Here is a 25,102-nt window from a genome sequence, read left to right as displayed (position 1 = left end):
CAGAAAATGAGTCAGCATCCTAACTGAAATAAAAAAAAGGTTAGTGTTTGATTAGTTACAGAACACTGTATTTTCCCAAGCTGAAGCATGCAAAGATGACTAAGTAGGATGCATGTGTGAATATGATTGTCCTGTTGCTTCGTGATGCTAAGACTGTTTTCAAACACTTCCTTGAGAACCAGGGCAAGATTGTACATGATGTATTTGTTGATTGTATGAAGCCACAGCACACACCTGTGAGGGCAGTTTCTCTGGTGAGCTCTCTGGCGAGTGTTCTATGAAGTTCTTCTGCTTCTGTCTGGCCACAGAGATCCAGCTCGGGGACTCTGAGCTACCAACAGATATTCTTCCCACCGTATCTGAAAAGGACATAAAATATGCATCTTCATATTATTTTTATGATGCTTTTTTGCTGACATAAAATGGAAGAGAAAAATAATGCTAAAAAATATTATAAAAACCCACTTTTTTTAAAGATCCAACCAAATCCTGATCAATGAAATAGAGTCCTGCCCTGTATTATTCACAATATTCTATATTCTTTATAATCTATAATCTTTATTTATGTCAAGTTATGCAAGTTAAATGTATTGCAAATGCCGTTTTAAGTTGTCTTTATACATGAAATACTGATTATTTAAATTTGTTCCTGCAAATAAATACCAAAGGAACACAAAGAAAATAATTTTCTAATGTTGCAGTCATCCTATTTTACATTGCAAAATATATCATTATTAAATAATAAATATTAATTAAATGTAATGATTTTTATAATTACTTTTTATTATTAAAATAATAATAATAATAAAAAAATGCATGTTTAGATATTTTAGATATTTTTTTTACTGGAAAACAAGATAAATTTACTTTAGTTGCAAATTAAATAAAATATTTTAAAATATTTAATTTACAGTATTTTTATTTACAATATTTAATTTTTTTTAAAGACTTTAGATTTAACAAAATTTATAATTTCTTATAAAGTATGAGAAAAAAAGTATTTCCTTTTTTACTGGAAAAAAATAATTTACTTTAGTTGCAAAATTAAAATACAATAAATTAATTTTTTAAATATTTTAATTTACAGTAAAAAAGTAACAATAAAATTTTAAATTTTAGATTTAAAAAATTTTAGAATTTCTTCTAAATTATGAAAAAAGTATTTCATTTAATTTTGAAACTAAAGTAAATTTATTTTGTTTAGATATTTTAGATATTTTTACTGGAAAACAGATAAATTTACTTTAGTTGCAAAATTAAATTAAATTTTTTTTTAAAAATAATTTAATTTACAGTAAAAAAAAAGTAATTATAAAATTTTAAATTATTTTTACTTTAGATTTAACAAAATTTAGAATTATAAATTATGAGAATAAGTATTGCATTTAATTTTGCAACTAAATTTGTCTTATTTTGGATATTTAAATATCTTTACTGGAAAACAAGGCAAAATACTGATTTATTTATTTTTGCATGTATACATACATCAGCATTTTAAGAATGGAGGTACCTGGGATTTTCCTTGCCGACATCACAGTGTCAACTAGCAGATCAGGCTTCTTTGGCAAGACGGGCTTCTTGCCATTCTGGTCATGATCTGTTGTCTCCTTCGCCCCTGAAGACTCTGTTTGTGTCTGGGTCCAAGGTGATTCTCCATCTAAACCATAACGGTGTAGAACGGGAGTCTTTCTCAAGCGCACGCCAAACGGGTTCTCCGGGGTCATCTCTTCTTGAACATGGATCGTCTCTTTCTGCATGGGAAGTGTTGGAGAACTCTGAGTTTGTGCTGGTTTGGGTTCTTCTTTTACGGGAGTAAAGAGTTCAGTTGTTTGGGGAGATGAAGCGTTAGTCTCTACAGTCTCTGGTAGCAGCAGCGAGATGGTCTGGGACTGCTCATGGGTGCCTCCAGAAGCCAATGACCTTTGCCACGCAGGGGCGATGGTGAAACGAGGTCGAACCTCAGCGTTGCTCGTGGATTCTCTTGTAGGTGACTCAAGAACTGGCTGATCTTGCTGCTCAGAAACAACCTCAAGTTTTTCTGAAGACACTTCCTGAGGCTCACTAGACACATCTGGCTCACTGGGCTCAGCTTCCTCTTCCTGCTCTAGAGGAGACATTGATGCATTAGAGAATTGAGAATGGAGAATTGGACTCTCGAGCACAGGAGACGCAGTAGAAAGAAGGACCTCAACAGGCGTCTCTGTTGGGGATTCAGAGGCTTCTGCGGTCTCTGTTGAGCTCCAGACATCATCTCTGACTGTCTGATCAGATTCAGGAACGTTCTCAACATTGATTTCCACTGATTCTCTTTCGTCACCTGAAGCCTCATCTTCCTCAGGCTCTGGAGAACCTGCCTGACCTCCAGCCTCTTGAAGTTCATCATCATTTGTAGAGTTCTCAGTTTTCTCAGGTTCTACCACCGTCAATTCATCATCTTTCTCAACATCATCTCCATCATCTTCGGTTTCTCTCTCTATTTCAGCTTCTTCTTTAACATCGTCTTCATCTCCTTCTTCATCATTTACTGCAAAAGCTTTTGGCGATTCAATTTGCTCTTCGTCCTCTTTGGCACTCTCAGCCTTGTCTACTTGTTGCTCAACATCAGCTTCAGGCACTTGGTGACTTCCATCAGTAGACTCTTCACCAGCGAATTCTGGCAGATCTAGCAGCTCCTCTTCTTCTGTGGTCCCCTCTGAGATCCCTTCTGAATCGACAGATGATTCTGAAAGAGAGTCAGGCAGAGGAGCCTGTTCATCTGTGGTAACTACAGGGTTTGAGAGATCGAGAAGATCATTGTCGTCTTCCTCCTCAAGTTGAGCAATCACGCTCCCACTGTTTATGTCTTTCACCTACAAAAAAACAAGCACAAGAGTTAAAATTAAATTAATCTGTCGGTCAGTGACAAGATACTTATTTTTAATGCATCAAAAATACATTAAAAACACAATTCATACATAAACTGGATTTGTTTGGAACTTTGCATGTGATTTAAAAGTGATTTTTAAAATATTCTTATTTAACCATTATGGCTGCAGATGTATCATGGAATATCTCATTGTTGCAATCTTCTTGAAAATGTTACTAAATGTGCTGTACCTCACTCTGAAGAACCATGTTCTCATGCTCCAGTGCTAGTCCTGACGCAAGAGGGCTCTTTAGGGAGCTCAAAACTTCCTCCAGCAATGACCCCTGCTCCTCTGGTACGACCTCACATCCTGTGTCCAACAAGAAGTCATCAGCCTGCAGCTCAAGTGTTACTGGACTCTCCCAAGAGGACTCTGGGAGCTCAGATTTGGGGACGTGATCCTCGCCAGGAACATGTTCCTCTCCTTCAGAGACGTCTCCAGCTGAGATGGAGGATGTTGGAGAGGTTTTGTGACACCGGCCGGAGTCAGTCTCTTCCTCATCCTCGTGTCCGGAAGCACAGGACTCATGGTCTGAATCATTAACCTGTTCTACAGGCAAATCTAGACCAAATTGAACAACAGAATAACAATAATTGAACTACTAACAACAATTAGAAGTCTCTCATGCTCTCCAAGGCCAAGTTTATTTGAAAAAACAGTAATACTGTGAAATATTATTACATTTTAAAATAACTGTTTTTAGGGTTGGGCGATATACCTGTAGACACGATTAACTGGTAGAAATTTGTCATCCGAAGAGATTTTGGACTAAATCCAATCCGGTAGAGATTCGTTGCTGTGCTGCATGGTGATGAAAGCTTATCATTTGAATGCAATTTTAAGCATTGCGGTTTAAAAATAAGTGATTTGAAACTGTTGAAGTGCAGTGAGCAGTGAAAGAGGACTCATTTTGCTATATGCCCGCGCTGTCAGAAAGAAGCTTTTTTTTGCCGCCCAATTGGGCTTGAAAATACACACTTATGTGCCAAAATGACCATCTTTGCAAGTAAACACAGTCATGTATGACTTAAGTGAATACAAACAGTTGAGAAAGAAAACGCAGGTGTAACAGTATACTGGATCCATGCAGTTGGTCTTAAAGTGACAGCATCCAAACATACCTGCTGTCGTCTGTCATTAATGTCAACAAAAAAGAGAAAATTAGAAATATATATATATATATATATATATATATATATATATAAATATATTTCTAATTTCTATTTCTTGATGTTTTTCAGGTAGGTCTATGTAATTTGTGTGTTCTAATGTAGTTTATTTTCCTTCTTGAAATTAATTTCTTTGTTCTAATTTTATTACTGTTTGCTTGTCTTAAGTAAGCTTGAGAGTTTTTTTTATGTAGGCTAGTATTAGTTTTTAGTGATATTGAAAATGGTGACAAAAATTATGACATTTATGACACGTATCAACAATTTTGATATAAAAACCTAATTTAAAGCAAAAATAACTATATTGTGATATATATATCGTGATCATGAAATAAAATTACTCATATCGTGATACAAGATTTTGGTCATATCGCCCATCCCTAACTTTTTTTTATGTGACTATATTTTAAAATATTATTTATTACATTGTCAGCATCATTACTCCAGTCTTCAGTGTCACATGATCCTTCAGAAATCATTCTAATATGCTGATCTGATGCTCAATTATTATTGGTGTTCAGTTATTAATAATGATTCTTATTATTATCAATGTTGAAAATCGTTTTTGCTGCTATGATGAATATAAAGTTTAAAATAGATGTTTTGTAACATTAGAAATGTTTTTTTTTTTTTTTTTTAACCCCAAACTTTTGAATGGTAGTGTATCACAGTTTCCACAGAAATATTAATCAGCACAGCTGTTTTCAACATTGATAATAATTATAAATGTTTCCTGAGCAGCAAATCAGTATATTAGAATGACTTCTGAAGGATCATGTGACACTGAAGACTGGAGTAATGATGCTGAAAATTCAGCTTTGCATCACAGGAATAAAATACATTTTAAAATATATTAAAATTGCAGTTATTTTAAATTGTAATATTATTCTTTTCACAATATTACTGTTTTTACTGTATTTTTGATCAAATAAATTGGTGAGACTTTTTTCAAAATCTTTAAAACAATTTTTAATTTGACCAAACATTTGACCGACATACCTTCACGCTCTTCTTCTCCAATACTTGTAACCATCCGTAGTTTGTCCTCTGTCTCTTTGAGCAGCACTCTTTCTCTCAGGTCTCTTCTCTTGTCCAGCATTTGCCTCTAAACATAAATAAGCACACTCAGTTCGACCACTAACACAAACTGATGACAGAATTTTGCATGAACTATTCTTGAAAATGACACCTTAAACAAGAATAAAACATCACTAACAGCTTGTTGGCCTAATATGATGAGCTACCATAGATAATGAAAGAGTATGAATGTTTAATGTGAAGAATCTTACGCTGGCAGGTTTTCTCTTGGCACAAGCGTTGGTTTTGACGGCGATGCGGTGACGGGCAGCCGAGCTGTCTAAGCAGGACACAGAGCTGGCGGGCAGACTGAAATCCACAGGGACGGACCCCTGAGGGGTGGCGGGTCTCGAAGAAGCGTCATAAGACATCTTTATTCGATAGAGGGGGACAAAGAGGACAGACATTAATAAATCTTAATTACAGTTAAATTTCACAACTGAGTTGATGCATAATTTGTTTACAACTTTTTTATACCCAATAATAGTACTGTTAAAGTTCTTTCAAACCACTTCCCACCAAAACCTCCATATGTGGCTTACAATTTTAAATAGATGGTCATATTGGAAGTATTTCCTTCCATCCCTTAAACACCAGCAAACCAGAGTGGCATCATAATAGCAGAGCCAATTCTTGTGCAAGGGCACTCATGCATACAACATGTACCATAATAAAAAACAGATACCGCAGCCACCTTCACCACAACTGACTCATCATGACCAATTATAATGATTATCCTCTGCTATTTCCTCTCAGAATGAAACACAAACAAAAGCTTCTCCAGCAGAAACAACTGTAGGTTATGTTGGCAATGTTGCGATTCCGTACCCCTGTATATCTTTTTCCCTTTGAGTTATTTTAGTATCATTAGCTATTAGGTGTGTAACGGTACACAAACATGACAGTTTGGTACGTACCTCAGTTTTGAATTTACGATTCGGTACCGCAGGGGGTGGGGAGAAAACTAAACATAAAATTGCTTTTTTAATTATTAAACTGTTTTTTTTTAAACAAATGTGTCTCTGTGTTTAAATAAATTTAACTATAATTAAAGTTTTCTACAGCTAAAGCTGTAAACTATATAGGGAGCACTTACTTACACATTACTATAATATTAAAGGTTAACAAAAGAGCCCAAATTATTCAATTAAAAATACTAATATAGTGCATATACGAAATGCTCCCCTTTAGAGTTCATTTTTCTAGTTAAGTAACATGCTGTCGACACTAAATACCTGAGGTAAATGTAATGCTACATGAGATATTGGGCCCTATCATACACCCGGTGCAATGCAGGGCCAGGTGCGACGCAAGTGTTTTTTTCTAGTTTTAGCTTGACGCAGTTATCATTTTCACATCCTGCACCACATTGTTTAAATAGCAAATGCATTTGTGGGTGTGCTGGTTTGAAAACGAGGTGTGTTCAGGCGCATTGTTGGCGTGTTGCTATTTTGAGGCAACTGAAATAGACTGCGCCATTGACCAACTGAAACCTGGTCTAAAGTCAATGCCACAATATTTTTTTATTTAAAGAGCGCTTTAGAAATATGCGCCTATAGGCCGGTGCACAGCGCGTGTACATTCTGCTTATTACACGCACAGGGAAGCGAAGCAGCACACAAACATACCAAATATTATAAATATAAGGATTGTAATTCTTCGCTAGAGAAGCATTCAGTTTTTCCACTTGCAAATTCCGCCATGTAAATAGCGAATCAGCCATGGTGCGAGAGCAACTGGCTTTTAAAGGGAATGGGAGATGAGACTCTAATTGGTTTATTGCACGTTATACCCAAAACACACCGATTACTCATTAAGAGAATAGGGACAACCCTTTTAGACAATGCGCTGGGTGCGCCGACCATTTTTCCTGTCGTTAAACTAGCAAAAGTGGATTCGGACACGCCCTAAGTGCACATGCGCCGAGCGCTTTATTATAGGGCCCATTATTCTCAAGCTGTTTTATTGATATCTTTCCACAGTTGAAACACTGGTTGAGAGATTACATGTAAACATATCGATTTATCATTTCTTCTTCTTCTGCGCTTTTTACTGGTAGCAAACAGCGTTGCATTACCGAGCGTGCCCCCTTCTGGATTGGAGTGTGGATCGTCTGTGACTGACTGTATTCGCCATGTGACTGCATGAACCGAACTGCGACATCCGTACCATATGATTCGGGATGAATACATGTACCATTACACCCCTATTAACTATGTTTCATCTCACCTATTTTTATGTGCATTTTGGGATATTCCATAAAAAAATGTTAGATGGAAACGCCAAGATGCGCATAAATTCTAAAAAAATGCGCATAACTAACGTATGCACTCAATTGAGGAGGACAAATTTTTTATCCGATAAGACGATGTGCATAAACACATTTACCGAATAAATCCCTTGTTGCGCAACAAAAACGTGACTTTGCCTCAATAGAGGATGTGACTGGATAACTGGACTAACCAGCGAATCAGTTTCATCACACAGCATCTCAAATGCAGTTTTAGTTATTCTGAAATGCCTGAACCAAAGTCTATATCTATGTTATTTTAACGATAACAATAATTTCCATATTTTAATGATAACAATCAATGTCTATATATATTTTATTTCAGTTTCAGTTTTAGTTATCGGAGTACAACAAGTTAAACTAAATGAAAATGAGAAATGTTTCTTTGGGAACTAGCTGAAATAAAAAAAGTTTTAACTACATTATTTTTTAAAAAATATTTTATTTAACATTTATTTTATTTCAAGTAACAAAAATGTTTTTTATGGTTTTAGTTTTAGTTAACTATAATAACTTGGTTGAAGACTCAGATCTGCAATTCTCCGATTGAAGGAGATTGAAGGAGGTTTCCTGCATATTTTCATACTGATGTTCAAAGCAACTCTGTGGCAACATAAAACCAGCACCTGTGTTTGTCCTGCTACATTAAAATATAACTTCAATATTCTTCATAAGAAAATGAGAGTATCAACTTTGTTAACATTTTTGCAGGTGGAAAAACGTGCATTAACATGCTTTTCACGGTGCAGTATGTTAGGAACTGGTGTGAATGAGTGCAGTCTATGTGAGACAGCAGTGTGTTTGTGCAGTGCTCAGGTCCAGCTTGGCAGCCGTTTTGACCCAGATTGTTGGAATATCCCATTTCCAGCAGACAGCCAGGCTGCTAGGGTGAACCGCTGGAATGCTTTTCAGACCACACGCCTGCTTCACTCGTAACCCCGAAATGGACAGGCAGGATTTAACAATGCTGTGAACTTTTAGAGGTGATCAACTAATTAGAGTTTTAATGGCTAATGCTGATACGATATCTAGAGAGCAGGGTGCAAATAAATGCAAAAACTTTAATATGGAAAATCAGAAAAATTGCTTTAATGTAACGAACTCTTGTTTTTAACTTTTTATCCACTTTTTTCATCAATTTTTCATCAATTTTAATTCAACAAACAGTTTATTAACCACAACAGATAAAAGCACTATAATTTAACGATATGCCATCTCAGACATCCCATCCTGCATTGCTCCTAAGCGATTCATTCAATAATATTTTTGTGTCACACTCAGTGCTTTGTACACTACCGCTCAAAGTTTGGGGTCAGTATGATTTTTTTTGAAAGAAAATAATGCTTTTATTCAGCAACAATTCATTAAATTGATTTAAAGAGACAGTAAAGACATCTATAACGTTAAAAAACATCTCTATTTGTTTTAACTTTCTATTCATAAAAGATTCTTAAAAAATGTATCACGGTTTCCACAAAAATATTAAGCAACACAACTGTTTTCAACATTGATAATAATAAGACATGTTCCTTAAACAGCAAATCAAATCAGCATATTAGAATGACTTCTGAAGGATCATGTGACACTGAAGACTGGAGTAATGATGCTGAAAATTCCGCTTTGCATGCATGCCTTGGTGAGGATAAGAGACTTCTTGAATGGTAATGTATATCCAAAATTGTTGGTACCCTTAATAAATATGATCAGAAATGACTGTAAAAATAAATCTGCATTGTTTATCCTTTTGATCTTTAATTCATAAAATGAGCAAAAATCTAACCTTTCATTGAAGGAAAAGAATTGAAAGTGTGGGGGGGGGGGGGGGGGGGGGGGGGATCACATTATGAAATAAAGGTTTTTCTACAAAACACGTTGGCCACAATTATTGGCAAAATTGGTAAAATATCTCTGAAGTATATTCCCATTCATATTTACATTTTTAGCACACCAGGGTGATCATGAACATGAAATTGTCCAGCCATGACAGGAGTATAAATATGTGTAAACGCAAAGGCCAAATTCCCTTAATCATTCATCACAATGAGTAAAACCAAAGAATATAGTTCTGATGTGCAGCAAAAGATTGTTGAGCTTCACAAAATATAAAGTGGCTGTAAGAAAATAGCTAAAATCGAAATCGAAAATTTAAAATCCCCATTTCCACTATCAGGGCAATAATTAAGAAGTTCCAATCAACTAAAGATGTTACAAATCTGCCTGGAGATCATCCTAATGCGCGGTAAGGAGGAAAGTTTGAGTGGCCAAAGACTCTCCAAGGATCACAGCTGGAGAATTGCAGAGATTAGCTGAGTCTCAGAAAGCCTAAAAAAAATGAACAAACAGCACCTACATCCCCACAAGTTGTTCGGGAGGGTTTCAAGAAAAATCCTCCTCACTCATCCAGAAACAATCTCCAGCATATTCAGTTGTCAGACAAGACTGGAACTTCAAACAGGACCGGCTTCTATGGTCAGATGAAACTAAAAAAAAAAAAAGAGCTTTTTGGCAGCAAACCCACCAGATGGGTTTGGTGCACACATGGATAAAAAGTACCCCATGCCCACGGTTAAATATACTGCTGGATCTTTAATGTTGTGGGCCTATTTTTCTGCTGGAGGTCGTGGACATCTTGTTCAGATACATGGTATCATGGATTCTAGCAAATACCAACAGAAAAAAAAATCAAAACCTGACCGCTTCTGCTAGAAATCCAATAATGGGCAGTGGTTGGATCTTCCATCAGGACAATGATCCAAAACAAACATCAAAACCAACACAAAAATGTGTCACTAAGCACAAAATGAAACTTCTGCCATGGCCGTCCAGGTCCCCTGACCTGAACCCTAAAGAAAATGAGTGGGGTGAACTGAAGAGAAGAAGCATCAACATGGAGCTGGGAATCTGAAGGATCTGTAGAGATTCTGCATGAAGGAATGGTCTCTGATCTCTTGTCAGGTGTTCTCCAAACTCATCAGGCATTATAGGTGAAGACTCAGAGCTGTTATCTTGTGAAAAGGAGGTTGCAAAAAGTATTGAATAAAAGGGTACCAATAATTGTGGCCAATGTGTTTGGAGAAAAACATTTATTTCATAATGTGATTTTCCCCCCACTTTCAATTCTTTTCCTTTAATGAAAGGTTAGATTTTTGCTAATTTTATGAATTAAAGATCAAAAAGATAAACAATGCACATTTATTTTTACAGTCATCTTTGATCATATTTATCAAGGGTACCAACAATTATGTCCACGTCTGTATACAGTAACATGCATCAGCAGACCTTATAGCTTGCAAAAATGAATTCCCATTTAGAAAGAATATCCAACAGTATTACATTTCCCAAAAGCCAATTTCTCAAAACAGCCTCTAGTCCAGCTCAAAGCATTGCATAACACAAACACATGACAGCTATTTTAAGCTCTGGCAACAACACAAATCCATAAGTGCATGTTTTTCAGTGGTTTGAGATTGTTTTAGATCAGTCTTGGATAGGTGCTGGTGTTGTGCGTGAGATGCATGTGCATTGAGTCGTAAAAATGCCCTTTCAATGCACAGACTGAACACTTGTTTCACATTTATTTGAAATTCAAATGTAACTTACTACTGGATACAAGCAGTGCCTTGTCAACTGCTTTTGACTGTGAAAGTACTTTCTCTGAAAACATGTCAGTATCTGTAAATACCGCTGATAACACAACACTTAGTTAAGCAAGTTCTACACTATCCAAACAAGCCAAAACAACAGCAGATAAGAACATTCCCAGGGTAAGTATGACTCTCTCCAGTGCTGGACTTTATGGGTACATTCCAAACATGTCAAGAGTGTGAATCCACACTCAATTCAAATCATCTGCAGTGGTTCAAAACATTATTTGGAAATGTAAGTCACATTTAAATGCATGAATATTAAAGGATTAGTTCACTTTCATATAAAATTTTCCTGATAATTTACTCACCCCCATGTCATCCAAGATGTTCATGTCTTTCTTTCTTCAGTCGAAAAGAAATTAAGGTTTTTGATGAAAACATTCCAGAATAATTCTCCTTATAGTGGACTTCAATGGACTCCAAACGGTTGAAGGTCAAAATTACAGTTTCAGTGCAGCTTCAAAGGGCTTTAAACGATACCAGATGAGGAATAAGGGTCTTATCTAGCGAAACGATCGGTCATTTTCGAAAAAAATGTAAATGTAAATGCTTTATATAAACAAATGATCACCTTCCAAGTGCTTCCGCCAAAACCGTACTTTCGTATTCTTCAAAAAGCTTACGCTGTATGTCCTACACCTTCCCTATTCAACTTACGGAAAAAACGGAACTGCCGCTGCGTTCGTTCTGTAAGTACAATAGGGAAGGTGTCTGGTAACGTTTAAAGCCCTTTGAAGCTGCACTGAAACTATAATTTTGACCTTCAACCGTTTGGAGGCCATTGAAGTCCATTATAAGGAGAATAATCCTGGAATGTTTTCATAAAAAAACCTTAATTTCTTTTCGACTGAAGAAAGAAAGACATGAACATCTTGGATGACATGGGGGTGAGGAAATTATTAGGAAAATTTTATATGAAAGTGAACTAATCCTTTAAGTGACACCCGCAAACAAATAAATTAACACCATTTCTTAGACAATTCAGCAAAGGCTACTCAAAAATAGACTACAGTCAAGCTACCGACTTGAAAAATTACTACTAACAAAAGTATATTTCCTTATCTGACCCATCCATTTGTGATCTTGAGCCTTGTTCAGAATTTCAGTCCAAATCCACTTGGCATCTGATCACATTTAGCAAGTGTGAACGGCAAAAAAAAAAAAAAACATTTATGTGAAATGTGATTTTTACGAATCCGTTTTGAGCTACATTCATATGTGGTTTAAAATCCTATTCAAATTGCATTTCTGGAAATCCGTTTCAGTCTGACCACTCTAATGTTGGTGGTTTATGTCACTTACTCACACCACATAAAACAAACATGTCAGACGTTGTTATATGAAACATGCTGAAAGACGCTGCAGAAACAAGGTTGGGTTGTTGCAAAAGGCTGGTCGAGCAGAAAATTACAATATAATGGAGACATTTTAAGACTGTGTATGGAATAAAGCTGTGCATACCAGCCTTCTATGTTTCTGCCGCTGCCGTAGTAGTCCAGCGTGGCGGCTACACATTGTCATGTTGTAAATAAGACAACATCTGTATTGCAAACTCCTCTACATTGCTGCTGTTATTGTTGTTGGCGTATGTCTATTAATGCAACGTCATTGCTAAGAAATCAATGCAGATATTCTGGAAAACGAAACATTTGCGATACACAATGTGGACAGTCAATGCATGACAAAACCATTAAAATATGTGATTGTGTTTAAAGAGTTAGTTCACCCAAAAATAAACAGTCTCTCATCATTTACTCACCCTCAAGTCGCTCAAAACCCATAAGATTATTGTTCATCATAGAAACTTAAAAAAGTATATTTTTAATGAAACCTGAGAGATTTCTGCTCCTCCATTGAAAGACCATTTCACCAAAAATTTGACGATTCAAAAGTAAAAGTAATCCATATGAATCGAGTCATATTTCCCAAAGTGAAGAGACATGAATGCTTTATATGATTTACAGATTTAATTTTACTGAATGGGTTTTTGTGAATACGTTTTTAAACACTGATGAGCACACATACATAGAGCACATCAAATATGGTAAGCGGCTGCTCAGCATGCTTGTTTGACAAGGGAGAGCCAATGGGGTTTGTTCTTGCACTTCAAACAAGTGTGGATGAACTCATCCTCATTTGTGTTGCGAAGATGAATGAATGCAGGTTTGGATGAGTAAACAACAGGATTTTCATTTTTGGGTGAACTATCTCTTTAATACAAGCTAAAAGTCATTCACAGACCATCCAGGAATTTCCCTATATGTGGTGTGTGAAGGGTTAAGTGAACCATGTGTGCTGCATGTGTCACCTGATCATCTTCACTGTCTGATGCCTCCATGCTCAAGGAACTCTGAGTTAAATCCACCGACTGCAATGATAAAGAGACATATTACAATCATTTCCTGTTTGAATGTTCGACATAAACCATGTTTTCCTTTATAAACGACAATATCTCAGATAGTTTAATCAATATCACAGCAATATGATTTGCTGATATACAGTTTTACTGGTTTGATGATCTAGACTAAAATATTTAGGTTGCAACTGATCAAACATCACTCCCAACTACATTAGATTTTCTAAATTAAAGAACAGCTTTGGTCTCTGCTGGGCTGAGGTTCAGGGAAGGTGAGGACAGGGACTGTGCACATCTCTGAAGAGATTTCAGGGGAGGCAGGTACAGCGAGAGGAACGTCACTGCACCTAATCCTGTTACAGAACTCAGCAGGGAGCTTCCTGTCTTTTCAATCAAGCTCCGTGATGTCTGAGGCTCTTACACACTTTTCACAGAGCCAAAAATACCCACGCATGCAGAACATCACAGTGTCTCATTATTTGACTTTCTATATGGTTCTATTTGGTGATGAAAGTAAAACGTGGTTATGAGAAAACTGCTTCAAAATCTGTATGTAAAAAACCTGGATGGATTTTTTTTTAGCATGTATGGGTATTTAAATAACCAGTACTGGCAGCAAATAAATAAATGGCTTAAAGTCCCCATATCATAATCATTTACAGGTTCATAATTTTATTTTTGGAGTCTGCTAGAATACATTTACATGATTTGAAGTTGGCAGGACTACAAACAAGGCGTTTCAGACAAGTGTTTTCTGTTGGAGTGATTCATTCTCTTTGGTGTGGACTTTGTGCTTTGTAACTTTGCAGATTGTTTACATGCACAAGCAGCAATATTACACACTAAAGGAAAGGTAAAATCAAAAGAAGCATAATAGGTGTAGTTTTTTATCATTAGGAATCAAAATTTCACAAATTTCTTTTTATATAAAAAGTAGGGGTGTACGCACGTCACGGTTCGGTTCATGCAGTTACATGACGAATACAGTCAGTCACAGGTGATCCACACTCCAATCCAGAAGAGGACGTGCATGGTAATGCAACGCTGTTTGCTAACCGCAGAAGAAGAAGAACAGACGATCTACATTCGCGTGTAATTTCTCAACCGGTGTTTCAACCGCGAAAAAACATCATTAAAACAGCTGGAGAATAATGTCTCACGTAGCATTACATTTACCTCAGGCAAGTCATTTAGTGTCCACAGCATGTTAGTTAACTAGAGAAATTAACTCTAGAGAGGAGCATTTCACTAAATATATGCACTATATTTAGCTTATATATTCATTATATTTACTTAACCTGTTAGTAATGTCTTAATTATTTAATATAGGTTTAATTTGTCATGAAGTCACAAGTTATGACAGTAACTGTGTAAATGATTATATTACTTCAAAAATGAATTGGACTAATAATTTTATAATTAGATTGAGAAGTTAATGCAAAACCTGTCTTATGTGCAAATTACATGTTTTTTTTTATTTGAGTGTTGATTATTATATCTAAAAATAAATAGCAACTGATCACGTTTGTGTACCGTTACACCCGTAATAAAAAGCCCTACAAACTATAAAAACATACTTTCAAAACTTACTCCCTAATGAAAAAAAGATTTATTGAAACCAGTCACAGTGAGCTAACAAGAAGGAAGTAGGATAGATATTTTTATTTCAAAACACCAGTTCAACTAATGACAAGAGTAAAACCTGTCAAATTCTGTCAAACCTATAGTGCTGTTCTCTACAGACCTTCTGAAAGATCTCAACATTAGAAACGAGTGACTGAAGTTTATTTTTAACAAGGTTCCTGATCATTTGTTTGTTTGACACACTTCAGCGGTTTGTGCATTTCACAAATCAAAACTATATCAGTGCTACAGAAATCCATGAGTGTGAAAACGGATGAGATGGTAAGTGTAGAGAGGAGTACCGTGTGAAGAGGTGTGGCCAGCACAGTGTGGAGGCTGGAATACTCTGGTGGACTGCAGGGAAGACCATCATCTTCAGAAAGAGCCCCTGCGTCCTCTCCTTTCCTCCCGCAGAGGAGTGATGGTGGTGAGCCCAGACAAATCGCATGCTTCAGCTGCAGCTACAGGACAGAACAGAACGTGAACTATCAATAACTGTTCAAACAAATTAATCCAGATACACTACTACTACCTAGTATATTGTAAATTAATGTGTTGACATGAGACTGAGTATACACCACTGTTCAAAAATGTGGGCTCGGTATGATTGTTTTTTTTGTTTTTTGTTTTTTTTTGTGACAGTAAAGACATTTATAATGTTGCAAAAGTACTTACTGACCTCAAAAAGTAGTGTATTCTGACATTTTTTTTTCTCAAGTCAACTAAATTGAGACTAAAAGCTAGTCAGTGCATTCAAACACCTCTGAGAAATTCGTTCTGCCTAGTCTCAGCTATTCTCAGCTGATCTACTTCATTCAAACAGTGTGTGAAATGTTGATTCCTCTCTTAATGGACCAGTAACTTTCACTGCTGAGCTGATCTCATGTCTGGCTCAATGACAAAGTGCCTATCCGGAATGTCTAAGGGTAACATGCTAACCGCATTAAGAAGGCTAAGCTAAGTAGCATTTAATCAATGCCAAGACACAGACGAGACAAGCGTACTTTTGTGGGCATCCGGTGACTATTTCAAATGCTGATGCATTATTGATCATGTAAATAAACTTAAGGTTTATAGACCAATTGAACATCACATACATATTTGTAAGGCATTTTGTAGCTTACATTTGTTTGGTCTTGCTTTTATTCTGTCTATCAGTGACATTGACAATGATCCCGCCTGCCTAAATTTGGCTGGTGGCAGAATGTCAACAGTGAAAATCTCAGGCTCTGTGTCTTGAGGCTTAGACTTGCTAATTTTATACCAAAGTGAATTGCCATCACTAATACTCATTAAAGAAACAGGACAGGAAAGAGAAGATACTTATACACTCCCTCTGAGCACACAAATGCCACTTTCCACAAACAAGGTACAAAATAAAGTCTGAAAGTCACCGTGAAATCTAAATTGACAAATCTTATTTTTTTTTATGGAATATTGCAGTGTTTATTATAAATGATTTATCTGTGCACATCATTAAATTCATGCTCCCTCATAATCGTTAATCAAAGTAACTTCCAATCTCTCTTGCAGCGACATCTCTTCTTTTCTCTGATGAAGTGTTTACAGGCGTGAGGGCGGGACAAGCTCTCACTCACATGAGATCCACCAATAGCAAACCACAATCATCCAATCAATTCCCCATGGACTAAATCAAGTCCCGCCCTATATTTGTTCTTGTTCGAGAAGCCGTTTCACTCGGATATACGTAGGAAAGAAAAGATTATTGCAACTTCAGTTTCATGCCCACTTTTTTAGTCCTTTTTTAGTTTTTAGTCTTTTTTTTACTTTAAATTGTCTGGGTTTTTTCTATTTATTTTAGATTTTATTATTCGAAATTCGAAATACTATATAAACCCTTATTTGTGTGATTTTGTCATTTTCTAGCAATAAACATTTACTTTTAATTGTTGGATGCAGTCAAAAATGTCAAGACCTCTCAGGGTAGGAGTCTTTACTGGTAAATTACCGTTAAGAGATCACGTGTTAGAGATCATGTGTGAACAGGACCTTTTTAAAAATACCAGTAAATCAGTTCTGACAATTTACCAGAATGAGAAGTTGTAACATTACAGGTATGATGCTGTGTGTGAACAAAGAATAAAGATTGCCGGTATAAGCTTGTACAAGGTCCAAACGCACAGCCGTAAGAAGTTTGCTTTGGGCCAATCATAAAGCTCGGGCGGAGCTGTTTACACTAAGTTTAGCTGCTTTTAATTGCGCTAGACGGACATCTGACCATTGCGCCACATCTTGCGTTCGAGACCCTGCCTTTTTTCCATTCATCAGCACTGAGGCCTTTCAATGGTTCACGTGACTGTTTTAAAATCGCTAGATATTGTTGAATAAAGTCATTATTTTGTTTTTTTGCCGCATAAAAAGTATTCTCGCTGCTTCATAACATTAAGGTTGAACCACTGTAGTCACATGAACTGTTTTAAATGTAACGTTAGTACCTTTCTGGGCATCCGAAAGTGTTAATTATCTTGGTGTCAATCCAGGCCTCACTGAGCCATCGGATTTTAACAAAAATATCTTAATTTGTGTTCCGAAGATGAACGAAGGTCTTACAGGTGTGGAACGACATGAGGGTGAGTAATTAATGGTGTAAGTGGTTGATACATTTTTGGGTGTACTAACCCTTTAAGATATTTTCCGACGAGTGACATCACAGAATTTACTGGTATATTGGTACTAATGTGAGAACGGTATCTTACCGGTAAAAATACAGAATGGTAAATTTACAGTAATTTACTGTGTTTAATGTGTGAAAGTTGCTAATGATAAAAAACAAAAACAACAACATCAACAACAAAACAAATCAAATCTAGCTTTATAGTGTAATACTAAGACTGCATTCAGAATATATCCCTGGTACAGAATATTATACATTGAATTTTGTGCTTACGTTAATTGTCATACAAATAATTGTGAATAATGAAATAATTCTCTCATACAAATAATTGTGAATAATGAAATAATTCTCTTTTGTTCATATCACTAATACTTTTTTACTTGGAATCATAATCTAATTTTAAAATTATAATAAAATATGCCCATATGATTTACTTAAATGCTTTGAAAATTAATATAATATAATATAATATAATATAATATAATATAATATAATATAACACATGCCTTTACTGGATGTGAGCGTCGTGTTGTGTCCTGATTTCATAATGCTTTGTCTGCAAATTACGGTTTTATATGGATAATGTTTTCAAAACACTTACTCACATGCAATAGTGAGTGGGCGTTGTTACGGTTTACTATGCAATGGCGTTATCATTCATAACAGTGACCGTTAAACTGACAAGCCTTAAAGGAGCCGCCCCTTAAAAATGGATCATTTCTGGCAGTGTCAGAATGTTGAAAATAGTAGTTTTTCCACACACACACACACACACACACACACACACACACACACACACACACACACACACACAAACAAACATATACATATGTATATATATAAGTTTTTTTTTTGTTCAAAAATCTTTAACATAATAAGTGAACCTCAAAGAACATATTGAAAAAGTTTTAAAAAATCCTTGTCATGACCCCTTTTAAATCAATAAATATGACAGGCCTACAATTCATACATGAATAAATCATAACAGCCTCTGAATACCTGTAAAGATTTCACTTTCCCATGAATGTTGTCCTGGGACGCCCCCAGACCCTCAGTAGTCTCTGATGAGGGCGAATCAGAAACGAAGACACTATCATGTGACATGGCTTTGTTTCCCAAGCTGATCTTGGATCTTTGAATGAAAGATAGTAATGTTTATATGTCATATATCATTGGTAATATTTAACAGATAGTAATACAAATAGTAGAAATGCAGTAAAGAAATAACTTCATTCCCTCACCCGCGGTCATTGTCACTGTTAGCGTGGCTGATAGTTGGCTCTGAGGTGTTGACATCATCACTTGACTGACTGGCCTTCAAGCCACTCTCACCCGACGGAGTAGGACTTTCCTTCCTCTTTTTCTTTACAAAAAAATTCTTGAACGTCTGGAATTTGGACTTCTTTTTCCCTGGATTGAAAACAAAACAGAAACATATTTAAATGAGTACCACTAAAGGAGTCTCATAGGAGAATCTTGAATTTTGAGAGGCTTGTATACAGCAAACACTGAACATATGCTGTCAATTAGTCAATGTTCACTTATCTAAACAAAATAAGTTCAACTGGCAGACAATCATGTTTACTGGCCCTCAAGTCTTGGGAATTATATATACAGCATGTTTAAACAATCATGTTGCAATTTATGACACAAATACCACTTGTAAAAGGGTCAAGCAAGTAAAGTGAGGAGTCCTACTGACCGTGGTAAAGTACATCTGACAGCAGACTGTTTCTGATTAGTTGGCTATAGTTATGTTCCCCTAAATGGTTCAATACATCTATTAAAATTTGTTTATATGATAGATATTTAACAAATTGTCATTCTAGACTCCTAAAAATTCCCTCTTGGGTGCTTATATAAAACTAATATATCTTCAGTTGCCAATAAAGGCCGAAATGTATTATTGAAATGGTTGTAAAATTGATCCACTGTTACTTTTGTTTTAAAAACTCATTTGTTAATAGGTCCAGTGAGGTTTAATGTAGGATAATTTTTCACAAAAGTACTGTCGAGCACACAACTGAGCTCCTGTAGTATAACATTTAGGGCCAGATTTACTAAACAGGGCGATAAGCCTGAGAGCACAATTCCAAAAAAGCGCAGATGGGAGTGGAAAGTTCAGTGTGTGATCTACTGACAAATTAAAGAACACAGACACAGTCGGATCATTTCCATAATGACCAATGCAATCTACAAAGAGGAGGGCAAATTAGCATCTGGTTTAAGACATGCTTTTTTTGGGTGGTAAATAATGGCGCAAATTCCAGTAAACTGACGAGCACAAACCTTAGTAAATCACCTTGCATGATTCATTTAAATATTCTCCTCCCATAAATTTGGCATCTGAAAGGGAAACTCCTACAAATGCATTTGCAATAAGGTCACCCAAAATATAACCCTGTCCACGCCTTTTCAGCGCTAATTTTTCTCTGTGCATCTTTAGTAAATCCTGCAAGTAGTTTTTTAATGCCAAAAGAGGGTTTACACTGGTGTAAGCTGTTAGTAAATCTGGCCCATAGTGTTAAATCAGGTGATTTCTGAATCATTCAATGATACAGTTCAGTGGAATACAAAAAAACATTCTTGTTTTCATCATAGATATCTATACATAGACACTTCATGCTTCAGACACATCAACACTTTTTGAAACAGTTAACATTTCAGATGTTGCTTATCATTCACACTAACAAATCAATGAATTTTATAGAAAAAAAAAAGTCTCAACAATGTGCAGCCTATGGTTAAAGAAACATATATCTATAGAAGGGCTCTCTGATGATCATCATGAATATTTATTTGATTTAACCAATATTCTTTTTGTATTTACATTATATGAAGAATTATCTAAAATGAATGATAAACTAAATCCTGTGAAAATGAGCTGCCAATGTTTATTGCAGATATACTGTAAATCTTGTGATGTGAATAACTACACTGAAAAATTATTTACTTAGCATTTTTGTTGTTCTCCAGTACAAATATCTAAACATTCTTCAAATCAAGAGTCATTTACTTGAGAAGCAATATGAATTCTTGATACATTAAGTTTTATTTTTCTGAACCCATTGGCAGATAATTTGTCTTGTTTTAAAGCTGCAGTCCTGTAAGTTTTGCCTCTTTGTCAGCATCTCTGTTTGAAACCTGCAATTGCAGTTATTTGAAAAATTATCATCTTTACATGGGTTGTGCATCGGCACGGCACTGTCAGTCACCATACCGGTGTGGATACTGTACTTCAGAATCACAGATTCTACGTCTTGGAAGTATGACCAAAATTTTCACCTGAAAATGTCATCTGAACAAGTAAGTAACATGTCTGCCACTTTTGTTCTGACCAACTGGGAAAAAAAACATTAAAATAATATGCGCTGCCAATGGTGATTAAATCTACTGATCACTTAGCTCAGATCACATTAAAACGTGCAAATTATTATTATTGTTATAATTTGTTCTCAAATTGTTAATGTTAACAACATCAGAATTGCTTGACTATGTGTATTTAGTGTGTACTAGCGTTACCTGTAGATTTCAATTTCTGTAGCCACTCCGCAGTCCGAAGTCACTGACGACTGTCATTTGGACCTTTCTGGATTACAATCCGCCATCACAATAAATTTAATTATTCCAGCTGCTGTGAGAAAAGACTATAAATGATCCACTACCAGCAGCATCCTCATATGATATAGCTACTAGCTGGGACTACTTCTTTCTGTTTACAGACGTGACGTAATAACGCAAAGACGAATGGCTGCATGCTCGAATTTCCCGCGGAAACCCATCAGTACCGATTTTATTAGAAAACATTATTACAAGCTTACCCTTGTGAATCGGGCTAAGGTAAGGAGATAGTTTTTGAACACTGGCTAGTTATGTACTTGCTCAATAATTGATTTTGGATCATTTTAAACAGTTACGGACTGCAGCTTTAAGTATAAACACTTAATTCTGACACATTTTCAGAAAACAAGACTTTACATCTTAAGTCATTTTGCACCTCAAGTAAATGTATCTCGACTCAAGAATGTTTAGATATTTGTACTGGAAAACAAGACAAAAATACTGAGGAAGAAATTCTTTTTTTTGCAGTATAAGTAGCTGATGTACAGTCAACTTGCACTTGAGTGTTCACTATCTGGCTCTGACCATTCCAATATGCTGCTTTGCTTATGTATAGCAGTTCAGAGAAACAACCGTTAATTCACTGGCTGTGTCCGAAAGCTAAAAAATGCTGCCTTCGAAGGCTGCATTCCAATGTAGGAAGTCATCAAGACATGTCCGAAACCAATGTTAGCTTCACTTCCTGTCTCCTGAGATACCTTCATCTGATCGATTGAAAGCAGCATAGATGTATCCTTCACTGCCTTTGATATCCCACAATCCATAATAGTTAAATATTTTCTTAGTTATCACCAAAGCTCACTCTATTTTGTTGTAGATCATTAAACAGTTACTCTGCCTCAGGCCCTGTTTACACCTGGTATTAAGAAGCGTTTTCGTCAATCTGATCACAGGTGGATGACACTAAATACAGGTGTAAACAGGGTCTGAAACATTTTAAGCTTGTCCACTTTCAACCACTTCCAGAGGTAGTGGAAAAACACATTTGACCGGACTGCTTTCATGGTGTAGACACTCATGTGGGCGAATGTGTTCGAACAGCCACAAAAGACCGCCTACTCTCCTAATGCGTAAACATTATGGGAAGCATGTGATTTAAACTTTGTTGCAGACCAACGTTAGGTTTAAAGATGAAAAACATACCAAGCACAATGTTCTCTCTCCATTCCTGATTTCTAACATGCACTTGCCGCGTTTAGCATGGTCTTGTGGCTGTAAGAGCATTAACAACTGTAACTCTGTATGTTTTTCCGTCATCCCCGGGGGCGTTCATATGTAAATTGCGCAAACTTACAGTATTTCGTCCATTAGATCAAAATATCTGAAAAAGCCCATACATTTACACTTAGACCCTTAGAAACTTAGACCCCCCCCTTGAAGAAATAAGAACAGAAGTGGTAGAACGTGGACAAAAAAGACTGATTAAAACACCAGTTGTAAACAGGAATGCGTCTCCCTCATCTACTTGTGATCCGATCGACCAATACGCATCTTAATACCAGGTGCAAACAGGGCCTTAGAAGCCTGTCCAAAATCAGTTTTGTGAGGTTCCTTCATACACAAATGCTGCCTGCAAAGTCATTGGCATTAGGCAGCGAGGCAACAAGTCAGCAGCCTAAGATTTCTGAAGCAGCCTAATTTCTATGCATCATGACATGTGACTATGACATCACCTAGAGTGCACAGCTTAGATGCAGAGTGATTCAAGTGATTTTAACAATTAGATTACAAGCTAATTTTATTCATCCTAAAGGTTAATATCCAGAAAGGCTTATAAAAGCCAAAACAAACACTGAAAGGTCAGTCTCATTCAAGGGCTTTTTAAAGAAGTATAGCTGTGTGAACAATACTGGGATGGCAACCTTTATTAGTGAGTCATTCTTTCTATTGAGAACAAACAATCCTCAGTGCTGGCTTGCCTATTGTTGTGGTGTGATTTATAAAAATAACTCTAGAAAACCCCCATTTGATTCCTTTAAACATGCCAGATCTATTTATCCTAACAGCCACTGACTCCAATCACAGCTGATTCAAATAGAATTTGGCTAACAACATGATAGTCTCATAAACACATAGCATACAGAAATATTGGGTAAAATAGTCTGTTTATTTCTGCCACATTTCTTTTCTATTTCTTCAATTGCCTTCTCTATGAAGAACACATAAGATTTGGCCAAAATAAGGTATTTTAGACATGTTGCTACCTACCTTTTGGAAAAGTCATCACTTTTGCAGGTGATCACTTAAATCTGTCTCGCTAGATTTTGGAACAACATTCACTCAACTTAACTCAATTAAGACTTTCTAGATAATAAAAACATGGTTTTGGTGACTGAATTTACTGTTCCCCATACAGCCTTTGAGGACTTTAGGTTATGACTCCAGGCTTTGTGTTTTGGTGTTCCCTTGCTGCCTGACATCCTGTCTCTCTCTCTCTTGTCTCGGGAAGAGTCACATGAGGCAGCTCTACTGGCAAAGCCTTCAGTTTCCAGCTGTGGCCTGTCTAAATGCAGTAAACAACGCAAAAAGAAAGAGATCTCACTGTCTCTTATAAACCACTCAATGCTCGGTTATTTGATTACACAGTAAGAGATGCTAAATATTGCCTTCTAAGAACAGAGCCTTAGTATGTTTAAATGTGGCCACATTAAATGCTAAGTGCATAAGATAAAGTGCATTGTTTGCGTTGTGGCTTTTCAGGGATGTACAATACAATTGTTTATGCTAGTATATCACAGCAAAGGTTATTATAAATCAACTTTATCTTTGTCAAAATAAATAACTGTACATTTAATAATATTTCACTCAGTACTTTTAATATACTAGACCTGTCTTTTTCCAAGGATCTGCACTTGGAATTTTTGAATAAATCTTTTAAGTGAACCATACAGTCCTGTTCACTACAATGACTCATATTTTCCATTCAAGTCTCTCCCTTGTAGCAGAGAGAGACATGATTGCTTTTTCTACCTTCAAAGATAAGCAAACAGCCTTAGAATGTAGGGTTTAAAAGAGGATATTATTGCTTAGAATAGATTAACCTACTGAACATATATGAACCTACTGAATATATTTATGACTGAGTTTGTGAAAGTGAAAAAAAGAACAACAACTGATGACCACAATTAATTACAGGAATTGTTACTGAATGAAACAAACAAATCTGAATAAGCTTTTTTGGTGAAGTGATTCAGATAACTTGAATCACTTGCAAGAATCAATGTTCCAACAATTTGCATGTAATTTTGGATGAGCAATTAAAAACATACTCATAAAGTGCAATATAATAACTGCAAGGTGAAATAATGTAGCCTACAAGAAGGGTTATTGAATGAATCAGAATGAGCTTTTTGGTGAACTGATTCAGAAGACTCGAGTCTATAGTGAAAATCTAGCCTCTATTAATGTAGCCTACATGAAGGGTTATTGAATGAATCAAAGAATGAATCTGAATTCGCTTTTTTGGTGAACCGATTCAGAAGATTTGAGTCTATAGTGAAAATCTAGCCTCTATCAGTGTAGCCTACAGGAAAGGTTATTGAATGAATCAAATAATGAATCTGAATGAACTTTTTTGGTGAACTGATTCAGAAGATTTGAATCTATAGTAAAAATGTAGCCTATAATAGCCTACAGGAAGGGTTATTAAATCAATTGAAGAATTAATCTGAATAAGATTTTGTTTGGTGAATTGATTCAAAAGATTTAAGTCAACAATAAAAATCTAGCCTCTACTTTTGGATCAGCAATTAGAAAAACACTTTATAATAATGTGTAA

General features: G+C 36.0%; 1 protein-coding gene across 6 annotated transcripts in view; it reads right to left on the bottom strand.

The window, feature by feature from the left end:
* zgc:66433 (uncharacterized protein LOC321250 homolog) overlaps positions 1-25,102 on the bottom strand; it is a 49,820-nt gene that overhangs the window by 2,979 nt on the left and 21,739 nt on the right. For all 6 annotated transcript variants that reach the window (XM_051859646.1, XM_051859642.1, XM_051859644.1 and 3 more), the window contains 9 exons: positions 18,945-19,113; positions 18,703-18,835; positions 15,371-15,529; positions 13,398-13,457; positions 5,365-5,523; positions 5,075-5,180; positions 3,097-3,467; positions 1,511-2,849; positions 235-359 (listed from right to left, as the gene is read on the bottom strand). In XM_051859646.1, the coding sequence (XP_051715606.1) occupies positions 235-359; positions 1,511-2,849; positions 3,097-3,467; positions 5,075-5,180; positions 5,365-5,523; positions 13,398-13,457; positions 15,371-15,529; positions 18,703-18,835; positions 18,945-19,113 (2,621 nt within the window). The remainder of the gene's footprint in view (positions 1-234; positions 360-1,510; positions 2,850-3,096; positions 3,468-5,074; positions 5,181-5,364; positions 5,524-13,397; positions 13,458-15,370; positions 15,530-18,702; positions 18,836-18,944; positions 19,114-25,102) is intronic.

This window comes from Ctenopharyngodon idella, chromosome 14, assembly GCF_019924925.1.
Source record: "Ctenopharyngodon idella isolate HZGC_01 chromosome 14, HZGC01, whole genome shotgun sequence".
In the NCBI taxonomy this organism is placed as follows: Eukaryota; Metazoa; Chordata; class Actinopteri; order Cypriniformes; family Xenocyprididae; genus Ctenopharyngodon; species Ctenopharyngodon idella.
Note: the sequence above shows the minus strand (reverse complement) of the source record. Positions and strands in the feature narration are given on the sequence as shown.